The sequence below is a fragment of the Engystomops pustulosus genome, chromosome 7 (genome assembly GCF_040894005.1).
Source record: "Engystomops pustulosus chromosome 7, aEngPut4.maternal, whole genome shotgun sequence".
In the NCBI taxonomy this organism is placed as follows: domain Eukaryota; kingdom Metazoa; phylum Chordata; class Amphibia; order Anura; family Leptodactylidae; genus Engystomops; species Engystomops pustulosus.
In genome coordinates, this window is record NC_092417.1 from 118,089,302 (window position 1) to 118,117,048 (window position 27,747).

The window sequence follows — 27,747 nt, forward strand, 5'->3', positions numbered from 1 at the left end:
TTCAGTTTTATTACCGTTTATCTTTTTGTAACAGAGGTAGATAAACTGAAATCCTAACGCTAGTGTGAAATTAACCTAAGCTAGGCATGGGAAATGGGTTTGATGTGTGGTTTATGATTGTCTAGCTCAGTATGATTGATTGGACTTTCCCTATGCTAAATAGGGATTGAACAGTGTGAATCTAATGACTGTTAATTGTCATTACTGCTGAAAAGTGATCTCTACAGAAATGGAAGCATCAGTCAATTGTGAGAGTCATGTTTTATTTATTTCCTTATAGATTTCTTCTTTTTTACATAGTAAAATTTCATGGAACTTTATTCATAAATTTAATCTCTAACATATTCTTGTATCACAAGCTCCTTTAGCGTAAGCATTTCAAAGTCAAAAGTTCTTTTTAGTTTTGTTTCATTTATCTGTAACTTTTCGCGTAACATCACAAAGTCTTTGCCTATCTTATATGCCAATGAGATCAATGTGTCTAATAATGGTGTATAATATTTGTGCATTGTGTGTTTCTCCAGAAGTTCTACTGCTTTCATCCCAAATTCATAAGCCACTTCAGCTTGATTCAGATCTTTATGACACACTACTAAAGCACACAGAGATGGCACCATTAAGGTAGGGAAATGTTCAACCAACTTTTCTTGTAGATAGATAACTTGTTGAATAATACCAACAGCTTTACTATATTGTCCTCCTCGTATACAGCTGTATCCTTCTTCCAGCTCATGTTCAATGAAAAATGCTATAAATTTCTGTGATTTTCTTATACATTTTATAGAATATAATTCCTCAAGATAATCTTTAAGGGTCACCATCCTCTTGTTAATCATCTCTTCATTGAGGTTTCCCATCAAGACTTTCTTGGGAAACACTATATCTTCCATTTCTTCCTTATAGTCTTTTAGTAAATTCCTGTGAAGATTTTCAAAGTCAGAGTATCTTCTCTCAATGAAGACTTTCTTTCCATCAAAACTTCCTGTTTTAATTATTACAATTTGGTACATCTGTAAATAAGAATTGGTTTCATTCATATTAAGTGAAAAATGAACATGGCCAGAGAATAAAATTAAAAAACAATATCTTAGTGTAATAATTGAAACGGTGCCAAACGCAAAAATGTCTGCTGCTTCATCATCTGAATGTTTACATAGGCAGCAGAAAACGAAACTGAAAATAATATGGGGAATTACAGAACTGAGCTTGGCCTATTAAAAGATGTCTATTGGGTTTTCATAAAAGATCCTGTTAATCCCCCACCCCACTTGACATGGGAGAGCTGGTCTGTAGTATAAAAGTAAAATAAAGAAAATCAAAAAGGTCACCGCATCAAAGTCCTTGCCCGCTTTGTGATTAGACACAAAATGCACTGAGATGCACCTCGATTTCACAGTACCTTTTTCCAAATGAAGGAAAGGAATGTAATGTAAATACTTGGCGTGTTCTCCTGATCAGCGTTCCTCTGGCTTTGCTGGGTGAGGCACCTGGATGATGGCTGCTGGTCGGTACGTAGGTTCTGTCTTCCGACTAAGGAATCCTGCCTCCTTGTGGTTAGTTCCGCTAATTCAGCGGTTACTCCAGCTCGTTCGCCATGAGGGGAGAGAAAATGACACGCAATAGTGCAAACAGGTTTTTTTGTAGATTGAGTTGAAAATTTATTCAGTATACTCACAAACAAGGATTAAAATAAGGCCTTCAATAAAATTATAAAACGCACGTTCGGTCCTCCTTGCCCGACTATCCAATATAAAGTTTTATGTTTAAATCACATTTAGAAAAGATGTTCATATATACAATATGGTCTCTAGAATATTTAATATTTTTTAATTCTTTTCTATTTTTATTTTCATTTTTGTTTTAAAATTTATACTAACCATACATCTCTACATATTTTTTTATATACGTTTCATTATGTATGTATCTGCTGCTTTGGATGTTTCACCCAAACGAGCTGTAATAACATAAGAATTGGTGATTGGTTTGGAGAGAGACCATTCACTCTAAATAGTTCACATCACACGCACGTCGGTAAGCCCCGGAAGAAGCCGCAGAGGCAAAACTCTTGAGTCGGGCAAGGAGGACCAAACGTGCGTTTTATAATTTTATTGAAGGCCTTATTTTAATCCTTGTTTGTGAGTATACTGAATAAATTTTCAACTCAATCTACAAAAAAACCTGTTTGTACTATTGCGTGTCATTTTCTCTCCCCTCATGGCGAACGAGCTGGAGTAACCGCTGAATTAGCGGAACTAACCACAAGGAGGCAGAATTCCTTAGTCGGAAGACAGAACCTACGTACCGACCAGCAGCCATCATCCAGGTGCCTCACCCAGCAAAGCCGGAGGAACGCTGATCAGGAGAACACGCCAAGTATTTGCATTACATTCCTTTCCTTCATTTGGGCAAGGACGTTGATGCGGTGACCTTTTTGATTTTCTTTATTGGACTTTTTGGTGATTTTGGACTTTTCACCTGTGTTCCCCTGCGCCGTCCCCCCAGCCAGCTTATCTGACATGGTTACTACTGATTAGTAGAGTGTTTGAGCCTTGTGAAATTTTAAGTATAAAAGTTAAGACTAATTCAGATGATGTCTGTATTCTCCTCCTGCATTTTGTATGCAATGTATTCCGTTCTTTGTCTTTTTATCAGGTTAAAACATATTGCTCATATAAAATAAAAGGGAGTAAGACATTCTTTTTAAAATATAATAGGACACTGAAATCTGGCAGATTAGAAGCCTGAACCTCCACCAACATTTGGATTTTCACGGTAAGAGAGTCTCCCTCAAAAATACGAATAAAAAGAAGACCTGGCACACAAATGGTCTTCTTGCTTGAACTGAAAAGTTTATTAGCAAATAGCTACATGTAGTAAATATGATGTACTACATGTAGCCGTTTGCTAATAAACTTTTCAGTTCAAGCAAGAAGACCATATGTGTGGCGGGTCGTCTTTTCATTGGATCTGTATAGTGCTCAATCGCTTGTTGACGTGCACTAGGATTTGGAGTGCCATCCTTGTATTTTTACTGAAGATTATTTGGGACAGACTGGTCACCATTTTGTAGTTTTCTCTTGGTAAGATGATGGAGTGAGAAGGAGGTGGATTTAGAGGGGGTCAGTGGCATAATAAGGCTGGTTTCACATCAAGTTTTTTGTATATGTTCAGCGTATACATCTGGAAAGGTCCTGATGTATGTGCTGATATAGTGACAGACAGAGGCATGGTTGTTGGATGCGCTGAAAATGTCAGGATTGAAAGATGTAGCAAGCTACATTTTTGCATCCTACTGTCTCTTGCTGAGCTGCGCATGCCCTCAGGGAGACAATATACTATGGGGAGAGGATGCAGCATATTGTATCCCTCCCCTCAGCCTTTCCAAGTGAATATGCTGCTCAGCAGAATAAGGGGGCCCAGTGATATAACTGTCCATATAAGGAAAGTTCCGAAAATGACTCTTAAGTACATGTGTATTGAGAGCAGGAACAGATGTATGAGTATTTCATGGGTCAAGGTCCTGCTGAGTATAAAATTTGGAGGGTGATTTTGGTGGCCATGCACATTGTCAAAGACTTCACCCATACCAAACAGATCAGATTTCCTTGCTTTTATTTATAGTAATTTACATTTATTGGCTTACCACAAACTTGGAAAGAAAATCCTCAGCTATACGGGTGGACTGGATCTGAAAAAGGAGTTTGACTGGTTTTTCATTATATTTCTCTTTATTCCAGTAAAGCTGAAGTTCTCGTGTAGTCATGAGGTGATGGTGACATGAAGAACTGTTTCCTAAGAATTGTGAAAATACATAAAATTCTCTTAGTTTTCACTGTAATGGGATACATAATCATATTTTTTCCATCAGGTACAAACCTTATGCCGTTATTTCAATTTTAAACAATTTCAAATGTGTTAAAGGGGATATATGGGCAGGATGAAGTACCCTAAAGAAATCTCCTGTACAGGTAGTCACCTTGTCATAAATATGAGTACAGTAGTGATTCAGCTTGCCATTGTCTTTTAAAATCATATGACAGGCATGACAGGCATGTCTATATGGAGTAAGGCGATATGTTTCAGGATACAGACATACAGGCACAGCTTGCATTACACAATGGAAAGAGACTAGAGATGGGCAAATTTGTTGAATTTCGATATGACCCGATTTGCCAAATTTTTGGAAAGAATTTGATTCAACCCAAATCGTATCATAATGAATCACGTTAAAAAAACAGGTATTTTCTGGCTGCAGAGAATCTGTTGGGTGTTGAAGAACATTGTGACATGCTTAAATATGCATAGGGAGCGTGGTTTGGTGTTCAAACAATGCTGTGTTTTGGTATGACACGCACATGACAGCCACCACTCTTAGAATAGCTTCACTTTTCAATTCCATGGGCACTTAAAGAGGCCAACTTCACCAAATAAGCGAAGCAGGAACGCAGCCTGACAAGGTAATGTCTGTGCCAGCTCGAAAGGACTGAGCTGAGGGCCAAGTTCCCACTGTAAAGAGTGCACTCTTTTTACACTGACATCAGATGATTCCAAAGATTACCACAGAACCTGTTCTGTTAAATGCAGATACATGTAGAAACCCCCCAAAAGAGTGCAGAGGGTGTCGGCAGTAATTCTGCAATGACGTCACTGATCATTTTGCCCTTCATTTTGTCCATCAGTGTCAGCTTTCAATTGGTCAATAATCCATCATCAGTATTGCTATAGCCAAAAACATACAGGAGTGGATCCAAAACAGAGATGACCAGTTAATTGGATATTTGCATGTCCTCTGTGTTCTGTATCCACTCCTGCTTTTGGCTATCAATCCTGAGGATTTTCATTCCTTCTGACAGAGGAAATGAAGGGGAAAACTAAACATAGTGGCAACGTCATAGAGCGGTGGAGGGTGAAAACAGTGTTGCAGGGAGACAGCGGTCAGTTTGCTGCAGCATGAGTAGGTCCGCAGAGTGGCACAATGACAGCGTGGATGTGGCAGCAACAAGGAAAGCCACAGAGTGGCACAATGATAGAGTATGGAAGTGGCAGCAGCAGCCCACAGAGTGGCACAATGATGGAGTGTGGAAGTGACGGCAGCAGAAGCAGCAGCAGGAGCCCACAGATGGCAGCAACATGGAAAGCCACAGACTGGAACAATGATAGTGTGGAGGTGGCGGAAAGCTGGTAAGCCACAGAGTGGCACAATGATAGAGTGTGGAGATGGCGGCAACCTGGTAAGCCACAGAGTGTGGAGGTGGCGGCAACTTGGTAAGCAACAGAGTGGCACAATGATAGAGTGTGGGGTGGCATTAGCAGCAGCAACATGAGCCCATAAAGTGGCACAATGATGGAGTGTGGAGGTGGCAGCAACATGAAAAGCCACAGAGTTGCACAATGACAGATTGTGTAGGTTGCAGACAGTTCTAGTACCTGGTAAAGATGGTAGGAGGCAGATGGAGCAACTGGCAGCAGATGTGTTGCAGTAGGCGGGTGGCAGCATCGGAATAGTGGCTGAGGCAGGTAGTTAGAATCCAGACTCATTTCTCAACATTTGAGGGAGGCGTCATGACGATCTAATCTGATGCATAAGGCATTGGTGAGTTGAAATCTGAACCAATCCAAGCCCAATTCATCTTGACAAAGGTCAGTCTCTCCACATTATGGGAGGACAAGCGGGTTCTCCTTGGGGTAACGATGGCCCCAACCACACTGAACACCCGCTCTAATGCCACACTACTGGCCGGGCAGGACAGCTTCTCTACTGCAAACTCCGCAAGTTGCGGCCACGCATCAAGTTTGGCTGCCCAGTAGTCCAGGGGATCCTCTACCTGGGGTGGTAAAGTGCTGTCCAAGTAGGCCACCACCTGTTGGTGCAGGGTCTGCTCCATGTCCTGCTGCTGCTGGTGGTGGCTACCCTGCTTACTAGGTGGGTGAAGGAACTTGCTCATTAAGGACTCCAGACTTAAGCTGCTGCTGATGGAGCTGCTACTGCTCCTACCCCCTCCTTTCTCCCCACTGCAGCCGTGGCAGTAGTACGTGAGCGAACACTGCCAGGAATCCCTCGGTCAGACCTGACATAGGATGGATAATGGCGCACAAAGGCAGCAGCCAACTGTCTTTTCAGTATTTCTCAATAGTACACCAGTTGTTCCTCCCCCTTGGCAGCTGGAAAAAAGTCACCCATTTTTGACCGGTAGCGAGGGTGCAAGAGGGGGGAGTCATGACCAAAAGTCATCCCTATGCTGGATGTTGACTATTCGGCTGTCAATAGTTAGGCAAAGCAGCATGCTGCGGGCCATCTGCACAAGTGACTCTGAAGGACTGCCAGCCTCCATCTCCACTGTATACTGCCATGGTGCTTCTGGGTCATCTAACTCATCTTCTACCTCAACCAGAAGCTCCTGCTCCTCCTTTCTTGTCACCTTAGTGGAAAAACCACTGATTTCACCAGACTCTGCTTGTGGTCCAATGTCCTCCTCCAGTTCAGCAGTGGAATGACGTTATCCATCCCACAATCTTGGCGATTGACAAATAACATGGCCTCTTCAAAGGGCCTGAGCAAATGGCAGGTGTCACGCATGAGTTACAAAGGGGAGCACTCCGGTCCGCTTGCATCATCAAAAAATCATTAATGGCTTTTCTCTGTTCATACAGGTGCTCTCACATATGGAGTCTGGAATTCCAATTGGTGGAAACATCGCATGTCAGATTATGTTGGGGAGGCTGTTCTGACGCTGCAACTCAAGGATGGTGTGCTTGGCTCTGTAAGAATGGCTGAAGTGCATGCACAGTTTCCTGCCCATTTTTAGAATGCCTTGTAAATGGGTGGAAGACTTGAGGAACTTGTTGACAACCAGATTCAACATGTGCGCCATGCAGAGTTCATGGGCCATTACTCCCCGGTGCAGCGCGGACACCATGGTTCCAATTTTCAGCTGTCGCAGAGAAAGCCACAAATTCATTTCTTGTTGCATGATGCGGAGCAGTTCTTCCCCTCTGTGACTTTGTTCGCCCAGGCAAACCAGGTCTAGAACTGCTTGAAACTGCTGTGCCCTGCACATGTGGTATGATGGAGCAGCACTTAGGCTAAGGTGGTGGTGGAGAAGTAGGAGGAGGAGGCGGACATTGGCGCAGGAGCAGCAGTTTGACAACGTGGAGGAGAAAGCGGCGTCTCTTGGTGTTGGTGTGGTTGGGCGGGAAGCACATTCACCCAGTGGGCTGTAAAGGACATGTACTGGCCCTGACCGTAGTTACAGCTCCACATGTCCGTGCTGCCGTGCACCTTGGAAGAAACTGATAAGCTCAAGGACTGGCCCATCTTCTGTTCTACATATTTGTGAAGGACTGGCACTGCCTTTATGGAAAAAAAAATTTTGTCTTGGAACTCTTCACCTGGGTTTAGCACAAGCCATAAGTTCTCTGAAGGGTCCACGACTTGGAAAGGGAGGGAATGCAGTACCAACAACTTGGACAAGAGCACGCTTCTGCACCTTAGGATGGCTGGACGCATACAGTTGTCTCTTTGTAATTGCCTCTTTCAACGACTGCTGGTGCCATGCGTAGCGAGAAGCAGGAGCATCTGGACCTGGAGATGATTCCAAAGACAAACACTTCCCTTCGGCAGAGGTGCTGAAGCCTTGACTGGCTGAAATGGAATGTGTGCACTAGGTGCTGCTGCTGTTTCTGTGGCGGCGGCAACATCTGTTCCACGTTTCTCCCAGGCCATTGGATGGTGACTCTGCATGTGTTGACGTAAGCTCCCTGGCCACGCTTGACTTACTGCACACCGATTCAACACATATACACGCTCGGCTCCTCTGGTGTCTTAACAAAAAACTGCCACCCCGCCGAGGTGGTGATTTTACTGCCAACACTCTGCACTGAGTGACTACTAAAGCCGCTGCCTCGCTGGCCCCCTGTACCACTGCTTACTTGGACCTCTGAAGCGGGGTTTGTACCCGGCAGCCGCTTGGTTCCCGTCCTCGTGACTTGCTGCCTGCTCTGCTGCCTGATGCGCAAGCTGACACTTTCTTCACCCGACAACGATGAATCCCTTGTAACACCCGGCTCCCAAGTGCCATCGGCTACATCATCGTCAATTTGCGTTTCCCTGTCACTGTTATTCTTCTCAATGGTGTCAGTATGCACAGCCTGCCTATTGCACGAAGCAGCAGATGTTTGCCCCACCTCTTTACTGCCAAGCAGCTGCTGACTGTCCTCAAACACTTCATCCTCACTGTATAGTGGCGCTGAGCCCAGACCACCTAGTAGCTCTCTGGCTGAGGGAAATGAACAGGACTGAGGCTGTTTGAGGACAGGTGAGGGCCGCTGATCTGCTCCTGGGCCATGCCAACTAATTGTTGTATCTGACGAACCCATGGACTCTCGGCTGGGGTTGTCAGATGTTATATTTGAGAAATTGGGTGACTTAGTCAACCAATCAACAACACACTGCTGCTAGGTGAACACGGCAGTTCTGGCCTCACAGAGTCAACTGTGCTACAACGTCCCCTCACTGTGCTGCAACCTCTGCCTGCTCCACCTGCCACCTTTCTGTCTGACATAGTGGTTAATCAACTATGTGGATTTGACATGTATCTCTTGCTCTCAACATTAGCAACACAAAAAGTATCTGAATTTGCTTTATACAGATACCCCACAAAGGACACCCTGTAATTGGAGTGAAAATCACTCTATATACTACGTGGATTTGAAACATAGTTCTTGCTCTCAACTTTAGCAACACAAAATTGTGCTATATAGATAACCCACAACTGATACCCTGGGAGAGGAGCAGAAATCACTACAGCTGCTATGCGGATATGAAACAGATTTCTTCCTAGTGGCTTCAGCAACAAAAAAAGAACTGTTATTTGGGGTATACAGATCCCCCTAAACGCACACCCTGGGAGAGTGGCAGAAATCACTACAGCAGCTGTGTGGATATGAAACATATTTCTTCCTAGTGGCTTCAGTAACAAAAGAGAACTACTATTTGTGGTATACAGATTGCCCTAAACGCACACCCTGGGATTGGAGCAGAAATCTATACAGCACAGTACAGTAGAAGCAGCTGGACGCTACAGACGGCACATGCAGTGGGAAATGCTGAGATTGCAAATGGCTGACAGTTTTTATAGTCTGTGTGATATCACATAAGCCTGCCGGTCACTGATTGGCTTACAGGTCTGCAGATGTCATTGAGGTTGTTCCTTTCTTTTTTTAGCTAAAAAAAAAGCGGAAAAAAACTTTGTTCCCAGGTATCAGCATAAAAACTTTGGATCCGTGACGAATAAAATTTTCAATGAAATTCGTATCGAATTCCACTTCGTTCGAATCGATTCCCCGATATCTAAAAGAAACCAATGAATACGTCCAATAGCTCTCTACATGCATCTTTCTTTTCACTACATGGAATGAATCAGTATGGACAATTACAGGTAAGTGCCCAGTTCCTTGGTCTTTATACTTTGTGCCACCTTGTCGTGAATGCAGTCATATAGCTGTTTATGAAATTGGACTCCAGTACAGCTGGAAAAAGAACTTGTATTCATAATATAAATTAGTATTAAGAACATCCTGGATGTAGTCATGGGGCATTGTCCCACTTTCAACACAGACCTGCTTCTCCTTTGCAGTTTCTTCTTCACTTTTATATCTTCACAGTAATCACTTTCTTAGGAACGAGCAACTTTATTCAAGACCTTGGATTTCATGTTTTGCGGACACGCTCATCCATTCTAAATCATTAGGGGCCTCTTTTGGCCGGCATATCTGTCCTTCCTAGCAATATTAGTATTTTGTTACATCTCACCTCACTGCATGTTTGCACGTGTGCCACTATTCACTTTTGTTTTTCACCTCTCACCTTGTCCAGCACTTGTAACATCTCTGCCACTATCAGTGGCTCTTCTTGAATTTTTAGGTATTTAGTTATGTATGATGTCAGCATTCACCTTTTATGACTGTACTTTAATATTATTGTACACTTCAGTGTTTTTTACCATTGTTTACATTATGTTTACACTTACTATTGTTTACATTATGTTTACACATACTATTGTTTACATTATGTTTACACTTACGAGGTTTTTATCATATTGCATACTATCTTTGCACACTTTATTACACAATCTGGGACCAATCATTTTTATGTCATGAGGGACATTTTATATTAGTCTAGTTATTGGCTCCTCTGCACGTGGATTCAGTATTGTACATCCAGCCTTCCCCAGCTACGCTATCTATTCTGCACAGGCACACTTGCCCCTTACTTTCGGCATCGCGACAGAACTCATGCGATAGGCGCAACTTTTTTCTTCGGGCATCAGGTGCGTGCGCCAGTTTTTTCTGGCTTCGATCTACGCATGCGCGGTGAAGCTCTATTTCGAGCTCCCACGATCTTTAGGCAGGTCTCATCTACCGTTTGGCGCATGCGAGCATATTTTAGACGCCAGTGCGACTGATAGACATTTCTGGGGGCTAATCAGTCGCCAGCTATTTTATTTTCACTTCCCTTTGTGTGTCGTCATGTCTGCAGGACACCTGTATCCTAATTGCTCTCTATCTTCCTATTGGTTCAGAGTGATATATAACCCATGACTCACCTGAACTTGACACTCCCCTTGAGAAAGCCAGTGGGCGAAACACGTGTTGGGGCTTCACGGTATCCTGGTATGGCAATGACTTTCTAGTATTGTTTTAGAGCTGTCCATGTAAGCAAGCTGAGGCTTGTATATAGCTGTCTTCTACCTCTAGTTACTAGGTCTTCTACTCCATACAGATTCATTTTATTCCCTATGGCACTTTGCTTATTCTACATGTGGCTATGCACTGTTTTTATTCATGTATTCCCATTGTACAACTACCATGCTATGTAAATTTGTTGTTATTAATAATTTTTTGCATAACTAATAAAATTTATTTAATATTTATAATTGCTTGTGAACATAGTACCAATTTGTATTTTTTGATACCTCCTTTGCAGTTTGGAAAAGCTTTGACAAAATTCCCATTTCTATTAAAATGCTGGAAAGTTTTTGCACGGGGGAGATATACTAATAGCAGGGACCTCAGTTCTAAAAGAGTATATGGGTTCCTTGACTACCAAATGCTAATTTGATGTTATATTTTTTGTGTTTTCACAGAAGATTGCATGCTGGTTAAACCTTTCAACCTTACTTGGTGCACTAAGATTTATGACAAAACAACCTGCCAGACATGTCCTCTCTCCCTAAGACAAACATTAGTCTTTAATGCCAGAAGTAATAGCAGGTCATTATAAACTCATGTAACTGAGGCTGTTAAGAAACATGCAGATATTATGGTTACATTATTCTCCTTATCTCCATTTTCAACACAATTGGAGAAGAGCTCACTGGATAGAAGGTAGTTCAGTGCCAGCTGAGTACACCAGTCAAGGTTTTAACTTTCACTAACTTAAAGTAAGAAGCTACCTAACCTTCTCCCAGTTATAGCATTGTTAAATCTCTAGCTTTATCGAAACATATCGATAAGCTAGGTAACAATCCACTGAATAGAAGTCTGATCATCGGACCTAGCTTACAGTGGTCCAACTTATTCACAAGGTTGCAGTCTTAGGACTTTAGGTGTGGGAGTGGTGGTCCTGGGGAAAATCTGAAGAGATGGGAGCACCTCGAACCACCCCCTCATGAATACGCCAGACCGCTGTAAGCTAGGTCCGAAGATCAGACCGATATGTACTGGAGCGTTTCCTAGCTTATGAGTATGTTCTGATAAAGCTAGAGTTTTAACAATGCTCTTACTGGGGGAGGGCTAGGGAGCTGCTTATTTTAGTAAATGCTTTCAGAGGGTTTTTAATCGCTTGACAGGTCCCCTTTAAAAAAAAAAAAAAAATTCAGAAGAAGTGTTTGAGAAATTATTGTATCAGTTTATACATATGAAAAAAGACATATGTCCATGAAGTTCAACCAGGGAAGGAAAGGGATTGGATAAGGAAGGGATTTAGGGGAAACAATTTTATTTAGGTGTAAAAAGGCATCTAGACCCTTTTTGAAGCTCTTTGCTGTCCCTGCTGTGACCAGCGCCTGTTCCACAGTTCTCATAGTAAAAAACCCTTGTTGCCTCTGGTGACCTAACCTTGTTTTCTCCAGACGCAGACAGTGCCCTTCGTCTTTTGATTTGATTTAATCTGGAACAACTTACCACCATATTTTTTGTATGAACCATTCATATATTTAAATAAATTAAACATATCCCCTCGTAGTCGTCTTTTTTCCAGACTAAATAAATCTAGTTGTTTTAATCTATCCTCATAACTGAGGCCCTCCATCATTTTTACCCCTTATCATTTTTGTGGCTCTTCATTGAACCCGCTTCAGCTCCAGGGCATCCTTTTTTATGGACTGGAGCCCAGAACTCAACAGCATATTCCGGGTCAGGCCGAACCAATGCCTTGGTACGTACACTCTTGGTACACTCTTATTACTTCCCTATGATTAATTTATCAACAAGAGTGATGTTGCTCTGCATCTCGCACACCTAGCTTGTCTGTAAATCGGAATCAATGACAGCTCAGATTGTCATCTTTTATGGTTTTAGGTGCTAACTAGAGATGAGCGAACATGCTCGTCCGAGCTTGATGCTCGTTCGAGCATTAGCGTACTCGAAACTGCTCGTTGCTCGGACGAATACTTCGCCCGCTCGAGAAAATGGCAGCTCCCGCCGTTTTGCTTTTTGGCGGCCAGAAACAGAGCCAATCACAAGCCAGGAGACTCTGCACTCCACCCAGCATGACGTGGTACCCTTACACGTCGATAGCAGTGGTTGGCTGGCCAGATCAGGTGACCCTGGGATAGACTAGCCGCTGCCCGCGCTGCTCGGATCATTCTGTGTCTGGATGCCGCTAGGGAGAGAGCTGCTGCTGGTCAGGGAAAGCGTTAGGCTGTTCTATTAGAATAGTGTTAGGCAGGAGTGATTCTCCAAGAACCCAACAGCCCTTCTTAGGGCTACAATAACGTTCTACTTTTTTTTTTTTTTATTTGCATCTAGTACCATTTTGTGAGGAATTAGCAGGGGGACTTGCTACCGTTGTGTTTAGCTCTTAGTGGCACACATATCCACCTCAAACACCAAAGTGGGAAAATTTAGTAGGGGATGGATTTCAATTAGGCACAGTCTGCCATTTTTCCTTTTTTATTTTACGTTTATTTTGTTTAATAACTCAGTGTCATCTCATCTGGCATAGTAGTGTGCTTTCATACTTGGCTAGAAAATAGCCATAGGAGAATCCAAACGGCTTACTTACGCCTACAGTAGCGTTATATATTTGATTTCTGGTTGATCTGCTGGTGGCTGTACTTGCTGCAGTGCATCTACTAGCCAATTGTGAGCAATTTGTAGTGAGACTTGCGACCGCTGTGTTTTGCGCTTAGTGACGCACATATCCATTGCAAAGACCGAAGTGGGAAAATTTAGTAGGGGTTGGATTTCAATTAGGCACAGTCTGCCATTTGTCCTTTTTTATTTTACGTTTATTTTGTTTAATAACTGTGTCATCTCATCTGGCATAGTAGTGTGCTTTCATACTTGGCTAGAAAATAGCCATAGGAGAATCCAAACGGCTTACTTACGCCTACAGTAGCGTTATATATTTGATTTCTGGTTGATCTGCTGGTGGCTGTACTTGCTGCAGTGCATCTACTAGCCAATTGTGAGCAATTTGTAGTGAGACTTGCGACCGCTGTGTTTTGCGCTTAGTGACGCACATATCCATTGCAAAGACCGAAGTGGGAAAATTTAGTAGGGGTTGGATTTCAATTAGGCACAGTCTGCCATTTGTCCTTTTTTATTTTACGTTTATTTTGTTTAATAACTCAGTGTCATCTCATCTGGCATAGTAGTGTGCTTTCATACTTGGCTAGAAAATAGCCATAGCAATAGGATAGCATTGTTTGGTTTTAAAAACTCAAAAAAAAAAAAAAACCACAAAAAAAAGTTAAAAAAAAATTAAAGCTATAACTCTCATTTTAAAAATGTTTAACCCGAGGGCTAGGGGTAGAGGACGAGGGCGGGGACGTGGGCGTCCAACTACTGCAGGGGTCAGAGGCCGTGGTCCTGGCCGGGGTGAGACACCACCTGCTTATGAGGGAGCAGGGGAACGCCGCAGAGCTACACTCCCTAGGTTCATGTCTGAAGTTACTGGGACTCGTGGTAGAGCACTGTTGAGGCCAGAACAGTGCGAACAGGTGATGTCGTGGATTGCTGACAATGCTTCGAGCAATTTGTCCACCAGTCAGTCTTCCACGCAGTCCACCCATGTCACCGAAATCGCCACTCCTCCAGCTCCTGCACCTCAGCCTCCTCCCCCCCAGTCTGCCCTCTCCCAGGAAAATTTGGCATTTGAACCGGCATACTCTGAGGAACTGTTTTCTGGACCCTTCCCACAGTCACAAACCACTTGTCCGGTTGCTGCTGAGCAATTTTCCGATGCCCAGGTTTTCCACCAGTCACAGTCTGTGGGTGATGATGACCTTCTTGACGTAGTGGAAGTGTGTAAAGAGGTGTCCGACGATGAGGAGACACGGTTGTCAGACAGTGGGGAAGTTGTTGTCAGGGCATGAAGTCCGAGGGGGGAGCAGACTGAGGGATCGGAGGATGATGAGGTGACAGACCCAAGCTGGGTTGAGAGGCCGGGTGAACACAGTGCTTCTGAGACGGAGGAGAGTCCTCGACCAGAACAGGTTGGAAGAGGCAGTGGTGGGGCCAGACGGAGAGGCAGGGCCAGAGCTGGTGCATCAGCGCCAAATGTGTCAACTAGTGAAGCTCCCGTGGCGAGGGCTCTTGCGGCGAGGGCTAGATCTTCAGAAGTCTGGAGGTTCTTTAAGGAAACACCGGATGACCGTCGGACTGTGGTGTGCAACATTTGCCAAACCAGGCTCAGCAGGGGTTCCACCACTACTAGCTTAACTACCACCAGTATGCGCAGGCATATGAATGCTAAACACCCCACTCAGTGGCAACAAGCCCGTTCACCTCCGGCCGTGCACACCACTGCTCCTTCCCCTGTGTCAGCTGATAGTCAGCCCCCTGCCCAGGACCCTGCCACAAAAACCCCATCGTCGCCTCCACGATCCTCCACAGCATCCACCAGCGTTCAGCTCTCCATACCCCAGACGCTGGAGCGGAAACGCAAATATAGTGCAACCCACCCGCACGCCCAAGCCCTTAATGTGCACATCTCCAGATTGCTTAGCCTGGAGATGCTGCCCTATAGGCTAGTAGAGACCGAGGCCTTTCGCAACCTCATGGCGGCGGCCGCCCCTCGGTATTCGGTCCCCAGCCGCCACTACTTTTCCCGATGTGCCGTCCCAGCCCTGCACCAGCACGTGTCAGACAACATCATCCGTGCCCTGACCAACACCGTTTCTGACAAGGTCCACCTGACCACGGACACGTGGACGAGTGCTGCCGGGCAGGGCCACTATATATCGCTGACGGCACATTGGGTTAACTTGGTGGAGACTGGGAGCGAGTCTGACCCTGCGGCTGGTCATATACTGCCGACGCCGAGGATTGCGGGGCCTACCTCGGTCCAGGTGTTTCAGGCCTACTATGCCTCCTCCTCCTCCCACCCCTCCTCCACCTCCTCCTCCGAACTACCATCCGTGGGCACGGCGCCATCAGTCGGTAGCTCTAGGCACAGCAGCAGTGCCGTCGCTAAGCGACAGCAGGCGGTGCTCAAACTGCTGAGCCTAGGCGATAAAAGGCACACCGCCCAAGAGCTATTACAGGGCATCACGGCGCAGACTGATCTGTGGCTGGCACCGCTGAACCTGAAGCCAGGCATGGTTGTGTGTGACAACGGCCGTAACCTGGTGGCGGCTCTGCAACTCGGCAGACTGACACATGTGCCATGCCTGGCCCATGTGTTAAATCTGATAGTTCAGCGTTTCCTCAAGACATACCCCAATCTGTCTGATTTGCTCACGAAGGTGCGCCGCATCTGTGCGCATTTCAGGAAGTCCAGCACAGATGCTGCCACTCTCAGGGCAGCGCAGCGCCGCCTCCAACTGCCCGCTCACCGACTGTTGTGCGACGTGCCCACGAGGTGGAATTCAACACTGACCATGTTATCCAGAGTTTACCAGCAGCGCCGAGCGATTGTAGACTGCCAGATGTCAACTTCCACCAGAACTGGTAGTCAGGTCAGTCAGCTTCCTCAAGTCTACAATGAGGAGTGGACGTGGATGTCTGATATCTGTCAGGTGCTGAGTAACTTTGAGGAGTCAACACAGATGGTCAGTGGCGATGCCGCCATCATCAGCCTCACCATCCCGCTGCTTGGCCTGTTGAAAAACTCTCTGATCAGCATGAAGTCGGAAGCTTTGCGCTCGTCACAAGAGACGGGGGAAGAAGATTCCCTTGTTGATAGCCAAAGCACCCTCAGGTCTGTTTCTCAGCGCATATCGGAGGAGGTGGAGGTGGAGGAGGATGAGGAGGAAGAGGAGGAGAATGTTGGCGAGACACAAGAGGGGACCATTGTTGAGTCCTTCACTGTTCAGCGTGTATGGGCAGAAGAAGAGGAGTTGGAGGAGTTGGAGGAGGAGGAAATGGACAGTCAGGCCAGTGAGGGGAGTGAATTCTTACGCGTTGGTACTCTGGCGCATATGGCAGATTTCATGCTAGGCTGCCTATCCCGTGACCCTCGCGTTCAAAGAATTTATTCCAGCACCGATTACTGGGTGTTCACTCTCCTGGACCCACGGTACAAGCAAAATCTTTCCACTCTCATCCCTGCAGAGGAAAGGAGTGTGAGAATGCATGAATACCAGCAGGCCCTGGTGCACAAGCTGAAACAGTATTTCCCTTCTGACAGCGCTAGCGGCAGAGTGCGTAGTTCTGCGGGACAAGTAGCGAGGGAGAGTAGGCGAGCAGGCAGCTTGTCCAGCACTGGCAAGGGTACGCTTTACAAGGCTTTTGCCAGCTTTATGTCACCCCAGCAAGACACTGTCACCTGTCCCCAGTCTCGGCAGAGTAGGGCTGATCTTTACAGAAAGATGGTGAGGGAGTACGTAGCTGACCATACCATCGTCCTAAATGATCACACAGCTCCCTACAACTACTGGGTTTCAAAGCTGGACATGTGGCACGAACTGGCGCTGTACGCCTTGGAGGTTCTTGCCTGCCCTGCCGCTAGCGTCTTGTCCGAGCGGGTTTTCAGTGCAGCTGGTGGCATCATCACCGATAAGCGTACACGCCTGTCGACTGACAGCGCTGACAGGATGACGCTTATTAAGATGAATAAAGCCTGGATTTCTCATAATTTCCAATCTCCACCAGGTGAAGGAAGCTCAACCTGAATAATTGATCCACTCCTCCTCCTCCTCATTTTCCTCCTTCTCCTCCTCTTTGTACAGTAAAGCAGAGGAAACTGGCTATTTTTTGACAGGGCCCACTGGCTCTAGCTATAGTACTCTATGCATTTAATTTTTCTGGAGGGCCACCTACCCGGTCCTCTGTTTTAAACAATTTTTGGGAGTGCCACATACAGGCACTCAATCTATTCCATTTTTCTGGAGGGCCACCTACCCGGTCCTCTGTTTTAAACAATTTTTGGGAGTGCCACATACAGGCACTCAATCTATTCCATTTTTCTGGAGGGCCACCTACCTGCTCCTCTGGTTTGAAAAATTTTTGGGACTGCCACATACAGGCACTATCCAAATTAAATTGTCTCCATAGCAGCCTCCACACGTTGTCTCCATTGCTACCTCCAAAAGTCGTCCATATAGCTGCCTCCATACATCGTCCCTTTATCAAACGAGGTGTGTCAGGCAGAAATTTGGGTTGTTTTCATGGATTCCACATCAAAGTTGTTAACTTTGTCGCCACCCTGCTGTGTAATCCACAAAATATACTTGCAAACTTTTATCATTTACCGATATTATTTCAGCGCTTCTTGCGCATCTGTTTACATTCCCCTCACCTGGCATATCCTAAACTTATAAGAACGCTACTACACTTTATCTTATACAAAAGGTTCTTAGAAGTGCTGTTTGGGGAGTAGCCTAGAGACAGGGGCTTGGATTGGTGAAAGCTCGCCTGGCAGCGGAGCGCCAGCTCCATGCCAAGATCCAACTAACATAGTTTTAACTGCAGCACCTTTAATCTACTACTAGTTCACTGCCTCCACACATGGTCCCCTTATCAAACGAGCTGTGTCAGGCAGAATTTTGGGTTGTTTTCATGGCTTCCATGTTAACTTTGTCGCCACCCTGCTGTGTAATCCACAAAATATACTGGCAAACTTTTATCATGTACCGATATTATTTGAGCGCTTCTTGCTCACCTCCTTTGGTTCCTCTCTGCCACCCATTGGTTTGAAGCCTGAGTCCATTTAGGGTATGTCGCCATGCCACTCTCTAGCCTGCTGCCGCTGCCTCTGCATGCCGTCCCCTATAGTGTCAGGGTCAATTATTGCATGTTTTAGATGCTATCTAGCTTCATTCTGTCACTCTGTCATGGCCATGCTGTTGCCCATAATTTTGGCATAATGGTGCGATTATGCAGCCTCAGAGGCATCCATGCATGCTGCCCCTGCTGTTTCCTGTCCATTTCCGTGGTGTTTCCATCCTTTTCTGAGGTTCCCAGGTGTTTGGCCAAGCTTCCCTGTGCAGAGCCTTGGTCCCCTTGAAAAATGCTCGAGTCTCCCATTGACTTCAATGGGGTTCGTTATTCGAGACGAGCACTCGAGCATCGGGAAAAGTTCGTCTCGAATAACGAGTACCCGAGCATTTTAGTGCTCGCTCATCTCTAGTGCTAACATAAGTTGATTTGTGCAGGGTTTAATTGCTGGACACTTAAGAATTTCCAATGACAGGTTAATAACTGTAAGTTTCAGGCCATCTTTGAAATTTTGAAACTCCATAAGAGAGTATTTAATAAAAAAAATCCAGTTGTTTATTACCTTAATTATAATAGGTCAAATTATGGACACACGTGTTCAAGGTTGTTCTGATATTTGTAGCGTGACTGTAATGAGCTGTCAACCCGTATTTACATTACATAACCAGGACAGATGTATGTTCCCATGGAGAAATATCCATATTAAATAACAATTCAAACTGAAAAATGACCGTATGTACTCGAGTATAAGCCAACCCGAGTATAAGCTAAGGTACCAAATTTTACACAAAATCTGGAAAAACCTATTGAAAAAGGTGAAAAAGGCATCGGTCACAGCCTACAGCCAATATATAGCTAGCTAGTCCCCTTCCCCCCAGAATATAGCTAACCAGTCCCTTGGCCCCTAATATATAGTTAGCTAGCCCATGCCCTCTAGTATATAGCTAGCCAGCCTATACCCCCCAGTAAATAGCTAGCCAGCCCATGTCCCCTAGTATATAGCTTGCCCCCTGCCTCCTAGTATAGCCTGCTAGACCATGCCCACCAGTATAAAGCCAGCCCAGGCCCCCTAGTACATAGCCTGCCTGCTCATGCCCCCAGTACATAGCCATCCAATGCCCAGTAAAGCCTGGTAACCCATGCCCTCTATTATATAGCCAGCCAGTAAGCAAGATAAGGACCTGTGGTTGGCGTATAGAGTTATTATTTTATAGACTCAAGTATAAGCTGAGTTTGGTTTTTTCAGCACATTTTGTGTCAAAAAACTTGGCTTATACTAAAGTATATACTGTGATACAGAAATCATGATGCTGAATTAAATAAGTATTATGCAAAGAATGTTAGTTGAAATTGGAATCTCCATTTAAATGGTAATATCATAAAATGGTGAGAAGAAATGAAAAGCCTATGAATAAAAACCTAATAAATTACATATAACAACATGTCATGGTAAACAAATAGTAAAATAAATCACTCACCTGAAGGGTTGTCACTCTGTGCACCTTCCTCAACTGTCTCTTTTGTTTTGGTCTGGGAGTTTTCAGTAGTTTCTGGTAAAGGAGGTGAATCAATTATTATTTGATTATCTTCTTGGGACCCATCAGCACCCATGTATTCTTTATATAAAACACACTTATCTGAATGGCTTCTAAAGTGTGGATTTTTTGCCCCAGATGATACAGTTTCTTTTTTCTCCAAATTTTCTTCTTCTTCTGGAAAGGTTGGTGAAAAAAGTATTTCATCCTTGGAGTATTCATTCATGTTGTTCTTTTCTAAGAGACCCACAAGTTTGTTACAGTCGCTTTAAAAATGACAAACTTTATTTGCTTGTTTTTGTGCCATCTGTCGGTGATGGTGGTTAAGGTTTATTTAGACGCCTTATTTATTTGGAGGTGATCCTAAATCAAAGACAAAAAGGTTTTTAATGTTTTCAATCCCGCACCCTAACATGATTCTATGTCATAGGATGCAGGTAGTTCCCACAGCTTCTGAGCCTGGGCAGTACGCGGCAGCCAGGATCCCGCAGTAACAGCCAAGATCACGACTATCGCGATTATTATTATTATCCTCATTAGAATTTGGGTTTTCACGATTTTCAATGTTTTTTTTTTAGAAAAATTACACCCACAATTCTGAACCTCCTAACAAGCGAAAAAGAGAGATGATGCATAAAAAGCACCACCGATATAAAGCATACATTTGGGAAATGTTAGTAATAATTTTCTTGGGTCCTATGACTATCTGCCTGAATAATTTTAAGAATTTTTTGTCAAATTTTCATAACTAAACACAAAAGATATCATCAAAATTTTTCTATTAATTTGAAGTACAATGTGTGAAAAGAAAACAATCTCAAAATCCTCTGGATATGTTAAAGTGGTACAAAGTTATAACCTCCTATAATGACATTGGCAAATTTTGAAAAAATCAGCCCTGGTCCTGAGGCCCTAAAATGGCTTAGACCAGAAGGGGTTAAAGATTAACTGTAACTGTATTTTTTTTTACAAATAAGCTCTTGGTATGTAAAATAAGTTTGCCCATTATCTTTGTTAACTATATGTAGCAGTTTCTTTGCTTTCCCCTCAGATTACCTCAGTGCTGCAATGGCTGCTTCCATGTGCTAACAAGCCCTGTGAATCAGTAGTTTGTTAACACTAAGTTCCTCATGCTGTTTCAAGGGAGGGGAGGAGCTGCTGCTCCCCGCTCACAGAGGAGGAGGCCATGTGACATGTGAGTGAATGTAGCAGAGTTGGAAGTATACAGAACAGTGAATGCAGATGTCTCCTGCACAGAATAGTGGGGTACAAGATCTTCCTGTTCCCTATCAGTCCCTCTATCCCAGTCTGTGATTCTACAGAACTTTATTTGTCTTTCTCTCTCTCTCTGCACCTCATGCTGCTCCCCTCCCCACCTTGTCATCAGCAGTATCAGCTCTGTGCAGATTTACTGTGTGGATTTACTGCTAAATTACTTTGAGAGAGAACACAAGGCATCATGGGATCTGTGGGGAAGCTATCTGGCCTCAGCTTGAGGTCAGAGACTGACAGATATTAGTCTCCGCCCACTTCACCTCAAATTTTTGTCAAACACTTTCAGAAAATGCCATAACTTTGGAAAGAAAAGGGTGAGCAGCACAATGTAGGCATCAATCTGTTTGTTTTCACAGGGGGAATCACTTATAACAATTTGGTAAAAATCACAATAGCTTTACAGTTACGCATTTAATGCTGAAACATAAACTAGATGCCTGGGCTGCAAAAACATTAATGTTAACAGATGCCAGGTACATAATATGACCTTAGTGCCTCTTCTAACAAGACCTCTTCTATACACCTGATAAAACATCATCACACAGCATCGTGTCCTGTTCACGCCTGTCACGATGGAAAAGAGAGGCGGAAGACATGGGAAGTCTTGCACATGTAATTTTTTTTTCCCTAAAGCCCAATGTGCTTAGGGGCAGTATATATAAAATATATCTATCTATACAAGATGACGATGACGTTATCCGACACCTGGGACCGGAGTATAAGTGGCACCGGGTTTTCACCAGAGTCCGCCGCAAAGAAAGGTGAAGAAAGGTGGTTTGAGTGCCTTTGAACGTGGCATGGTTGTTTCGTGCCAGAAGGGCTGGTCTGAGTATTTCAGAAACTGCTGATCTACTGGGATTTTCACGCACAACCATCTCTAGGGTTTACAGAGAATAGTCCAAAAAAGAAAAAACATCCAGTGAGCGGCAGTTCTGTGGGCAGAAATGCCTTGTTGATGCCAGAGGTCAGAGGAGAATGGGCAGACTGGTTCGAGCTGATAGAGAGGCAACAGTGACTCAAATCGCCAACCAAGGTAGGCAGAAGAGCATCTCTGAACGCACAGTACGTCGAACTTTGAGGCAGATGGGCTACAGCAGCAGAAGACCACACCGGGTGCCACTCCTTTCAGCTAAGAACAGGAAACTGAGGCTACAATTTGCACAAGCTCATCGAAATTGGACAGTAGAAGATTGGAAAAACGTTGCATGGTCTGATGAGTCTCGATTTCTGTTGCGACATTCGGATGGTAGGGTCAGAATTTGGCGTCAACATGAAAGCATGGATCCATCCTGCCTTGTATCAACGGTTCAGGCTGGTGGTGGTGGTTTCATGGTGTGGGGAATATTTTCTTGGCACTCTTCGGGCCCCTTGGTACCAATTGAGCATCGTTGCTGACCATGTCCATCCCTTTATGACCACAATGTACCCAACATCTGATGGCTACTTTCAGCAGGATAATGTGCCATGTCATAAAGCTGGAATCATCTCAGAATGGTTTCTTGAACATGACAATGAGTTCACTGTACTCAAATGGCCTCCACAGTCACCAGATCTCAATCCAATAGAGCATCTTTAGGATGTGGTGGAACGGGAGATTCGGATCATGGATGTGCAGCCGACAAATCTGCGGCAACTGTGTGATGCCATCATGTCAATATGGACCAAAATCTCTGAGGAATGCTTCCAGCACCTTGTTGAATCTATGCCACAAAGAATTGAGGCAGTTCTGAAGGCAAAAGGGGGTCCAACCCGTTACTAGCATGGTGTACCTAATAAAGTGGCCGGTGAGTGTATTTGATAAATGTCGGGGACACAGTCTAGTGAGTTGTGTTTTGGGGGGTAAATATTATTTAAATGCACTGTGCGGGACATTGTTAACCCGGTGACTTAAATGACTATGGTATTTTTAGAAAATATGCAAGTTTTCCAGGAAAGGAAAACCAAACCCCTTTTAGCTGCCTTGTAAAGCAGCTCCCCTGACATCAAGCATGATCTACAAGAGGCATTATGACATAATGCAGGATTAAAACCAAACCAGTATATCTATTCTAGAAGAAACAGACTCCCAACTGTAGACAGCACTGTTTCAACCTGATTGGGTCTCCTCAGTACAGCGTATGGAACAGGTTTGGCTGGGTGAGAGGCTTCTGACTAGGGTCGAGAAGTAAGAGTTCTCTATACAGAGAAGGCCACCATGTAGGCGAGTGGAATCTTATAGCAATAGATACTCCTCTTGGGGGATTCTGGGAAAATAGGCAAAGTTTTCCAGGATGGCATAAGGAAAACCATGCATCTTTTAGCTACCTTGTAAGGCAGTTCCCTTGACTGGTTTGGTTTTAATCCCACATCTTGTCATAAGGCCTCTTGTAGGTCATGCTTGATGTCAAGGGAGCTGCCTTACAAGGTAGCTAAAAAAAGGCATGGTTTTCCTTATCCCATGCTGGAAACTTTGCATATTTTCCCAGAATCCCCCTAGTGGAGCATCCATGGCTATAAGACTCCACACACCTACATGGTGGCCTTTATTGTCAGTCTCCGTGAACAGAACTCTTACTTCCCAACCCTATGGTATTTTTAGGGACACAAAGTTGAGATGTGCTGTATGGATCTAAATATATCTGGTGGAAAACCCTGTAATGTTAAGTTATGTCAAGATGATGCACATCTGAACCCAAAGGAGAAGACAGGTCCCCTGTGAGGCACATCAGACTCACATCAGTATATCTGGCTTCGGCACCTCATCTTGCAATAAGGGAAGTGAAGCCTGGACTGTATCCCGGCTACACTGCGCATTCATTGTACCTATGGCACTTGGGCAATGAGGTTGGGGTGAAATGCTCCAGCTTCACTTGCCAGTGACTGTCCACAAAATTCCCTGACATAACGTAACCAATGTAGCAAGGGAAGTAGAAGGGATTCATTTCTTATATCACTGATAGTGCCTAGAAATTTCCTGATCCTGGACTAATATGATATGGGTAACATTTCTATGAGGCAGAAGGGTGGGCCTTGAAGAATAATTTTCACTTTTTTCACATTTTCACAGTTAATCCAGATGAACTTGAAATGCGTTTCAAAGCACAATTCAGTTGTAGCTTCTGAACATGGGGTATTCAGACAAAGACAAGTTTCTTAGATGTACTCAGTATACAAAATAACACATTCTCTCATTCATAATTCCAACCTGTCCCTATCAGTCCTGGTGTATACAATTTTGGTTGACCCTAGAACCAACCCAGTATCTTCTTAGTTTAGGGTCAGGGAAGACATCTTGGTCTTCTATCTGAGGTTGTGCTTAGCTGCTCTCTGCCATTAGCCCCCCTCCCCCCCCATTGCATTTCAGGATGAGCTCAGACACACAGACCCTTCCTTCTGGCACGTGTGGAGAGTAAAGCTCGAGACAGATAAGAACTTTATCCGGGGTAGAGGGAGGAGATCTGATAGTATGTTTTATAGGTGATGTAGCAGAGCTGTGTATGTGTACGGATGAAGTTGGAAATATAAATAACGGTCCCCAATGGGGTGCTCACCATAAACCAACTTGTTTGTTGTGCATGTAACCCTTAGAGGGGTGGAAGTTCCAGGATTAATCGATGTCCTGACACGGTTTGCAGCTCCCCAAGCCGGAAAACAGTACCGATTCCCAAATAATTGGCTGGTTGAACATAGTACAAAAGGATAGGAAGGCTAAGCCGTATGGGCGCTGACTGGATATGAGTATAGGAGTATAAATGACAGTTAATACTGGCTCCACTCCAATTTATTAACATGAATAAGTTATAAAATTAATATAAAAGGGAATAAAATCAGAATACATAAAGTAAATAAAGTCCTAATGTGTTTTGGGTTGTATGACCCCTTTTCAAAGGTAGAACTAACATGATGTCTGTAACACATAATCTAACCACATTGTCAGCACACAGCACTAGATATATCATAATGTGTATGCTTAGAGAGTCCCTGCCCACACTATGGAATTTTACACTGACCATCACTGAGTGATAGGAGATAAAACAGCAATAAAAGTAAGATTGTAAAGTAAGGGGTTGCAAATTATCTTTGTGTAAACATCACTAGGGGATTAAAATTTTAGATTTAAGGTCCAACATTTAGCAGGACATCTTATTAAAGGTTATCTGTGCCTCCTCTAGATCCCCCTCATATTGTGCCCTCTTCTTTTGGGCCCTTTCATCTCCCCCCTAACATTGTGGCTCCCTCATCTCCCTTTTATACCGTCTGCTGCTATGTACAACAGGCCTGCAGGTGATGACATCATATAGCTCCTGTCAAGCCTGATGAAAACAGCAGCAGAAAGCTCTCTGCAATAATAATAATTTAAACTTTATTCGTGTCTAGAAGATGCAGATAGAGTTAGTTCATTCCGGTGGGGGCAGAGTCAGGGTGCGGAGCCAGCGGGTATCAGTCGACCAGCCTGACCCCGAGAAGAAAGCTCCATAAAAATGTTCCTACGATAGGCAGTCCATTATTCACACTGTCCATAAATGGGTCTCCTTAACCAGCTGCTGAGTAGGCAAGAAGTATCCCAAATGGGAAAATTCAGTAGGTACCATTATAATTCACCATTTTATTGTAATGGTTTAGATTTAATGCCATTCAAAAAGCAATAATATTGGAAAAATACATTCAAAATATTAATTTCTTTTCTGCACTTTAAGTCAGGCATTGGGGCACATTTACTATGGGCCGTGCGCCAGTTTTCTGTTGGACTTTGCACATTCTTTTTAGTGCAAACTGCTTGCATAGGCATTTAAGAAGTGTCAATGCCACATTGTGTTGCATGCGACACAAATTAGGGGTTATTTCGGTGCTCAGTCGGACCATGTGTCAGATTTAACATGCAAAGTCCGACAGATTTGTGTCCCCATGTTAAAGGTGCACAAAAAAAAAAGGTGGTGCACTCTGTCGGAGCAGTGCAAGGGGCACCAGATTCATGAAGAACATGCGCTAGAAATCCTGAATCTTGCACACCCTGCACTATAGACAGGCAAACTGCATTTAGTGCAGTTTGCACTGTTCTTAGTAAATGTTCCTCATTGTTTATATTTAATTACAAGCTGTAGATCCCGGCGTTGCCAGGATAGTATATAGCTGCTCTAAGCTATAACAAAATAGAATTGGTTAAAAAAAATATAATATATATATATATATATATCTGTCTATGCATCCATTTCTCCCTGTCTGTCACTCACTATCCCTATCCGTCTCTCTGTCTCTCACCCACTTACTCTTCCTGTCTCTCACTCACACTCCCTGACACTCTCTCAGTTACTCTCCCTGCCTGTCTCTGTCACTCACTAAAAATTTTGGCTCAAAACCTAGTCTATGGCATTCCAGAGAGCGACTGTAAACGCGATGGTGCAGATTCCTCTAGCAGACATACATGCACACATACAGCTTTACATTTTAGATGTGCAAACATCTCTAACAGTTGCACCAAACTTGTTGTTTTTTTTTAACCTCCTTTATCTACACACTGGAGGAAAGTTCAAAAATCACAATAAATCTGTCCCCTTTTCTCTACTTGTGCTTAGTGTCACAATATAATTTAAAGTTGTAAAATTTTATGTGCATAAAAGTTATGGGACTCTAGGTGTATAACTTACATGGCGGCAATAAAGTATTACTAACTCATGTAGGCCTAAAAAAGTTTTTAAAATCTTAAGTTTCAGTATTTTGTAAATCCGTTAATTGATATCCATTAAAGGGTTTTTTGTTTATTAAGTAGATTCTTAAGACATAGTTTTGCCCTTATACAAATCCCTGGTCAGACCACACATGGAATATTGTGTACAGTTTTGGGCACCAATGTATAAAAAGGACGTAGAAAAACTGGAATGGGTGCAGAGAAGAGCAACCAAGATAATTAGGGGAATGGGGGACTAGAATACAATGATAGATAACATAATTTGGGATTATTCAGTTTAGAAAAAGGACAACTGAGGGGAGACCTCATTACAATGTACAAATACCTGAACGGATAGTAAAGGGATCTCTCCAAAGATCTTTTTTATACTTAGGCCTGTGACTAGGACAAGGGGGCATCCTCTACGCCTAGAGGAGAGGCATGCCTCAGAAGAAGCAAACCAGCGAAACCCTGAGTCGGGCGATAACTTGGCGTCCTCGTGGATTTGTTATGCGCATTTTTATCTGGCTCTACTGTATGTGAGTAGATTTTACAAATAAAATTACTGGATTTTGGAACTGTCTACGCTATGTCTGCATATTCTTTTCTCTGTATAGCGGAGTATGCTACCAGGAGATTTTGAGGATTAAAAAGACACTTAAGCAGTTCCGTGTCTGTATGGTGCCTTATCTAAAGCTTGTAATCAAATGCTACATTTCAGCAGTAAATTAAATAAAAACAGTGGAAGAAAACAGAGTTAGTGATGCATAACATTTAGAAGGAATCAATATTTTGCCACTTACCTTTTGCTATGGAAAATGCAGATTGATATGCATGTCATCAGCACAACTCGCATTGTTTGATATTGTTTGCTCCACTGGGAGCAGGGTTGAATGCACTGACTTGAAA

General features: G+C 43.8%; 1 protein-coding gene across 3 annotated transcripts; it reads right to left on the reverse strand.

Annotated features, from left to right (window-relative positions):
• Positions 1 to 246: 246 nt before the first annotated feature.
• On the reverse strand, positions 247 to 27,747 carry SNX20 (sorting nexin 20). 3 transcript variants are annotated; one of them, XM_072114295.1, is made up of 4 exons: positions 27,642 to 27,747; positions 19,863 to 20,282; positions 3,644 to 3,792; positions 247 to 1,010 (listed from the first exon to the last, which is right to left on the reverse strand). In XM_072114295.1, the coding sequence occupies exons 2-4, from the start codon at positions 20,143 to 20,145 to the stop codon at positions 330 to 332; spliced, it is 1,113 nt and encodes a 370-aa protein (XP_071970396.1). In that variant the 5' UTR covers positions 20,146 to 20,282; positions 27,642 to 27,747; the 3' UTR covers positions 247 to 329. The 3 variants fall into 3 exon arrangements, with proteins under 3 accessions (XP_071970396.1, XP_071970397.1, XP_071970398.1); XM_072114296.1 differs by having other exon boundaries at positions 19,863 to 20,156; positions 27,642 to 27,739; XM_072114297.1 differs by lacking the exon at positions 27,642 to 27,747 and having other exon boundaries at positions 19,863 to 19,934; positions 20,018 to 20,149.

What these genes read in the sequence shown, in the direction of transcription:
- SNX20 (XM_072114295.1), bottom strand. Translation starts at nt 20,145, where the DNA reads ATGAATGAATACTCCAAGGATGAAATACTTTTTTCACCAACCTTTCCA. An exon ending in ACAGAGTGACAACCCTTCAG is followed by an intron (nt 3,793 to 19,862) that starts GTGAGTGATTTA and finishes CACAATTCTTAG; the next exon opens with GAAACAGTTCTTCATGTCAC. An exon ending in ATTTTCTTTCCAAGTTTGTG is followed by an intron (nt 1,011 to 3,643) that starts GTAAGCCAATAA and finishes TCTTATTTACAG; the next exon opens with ATGTACCAAATTGTAATAAT.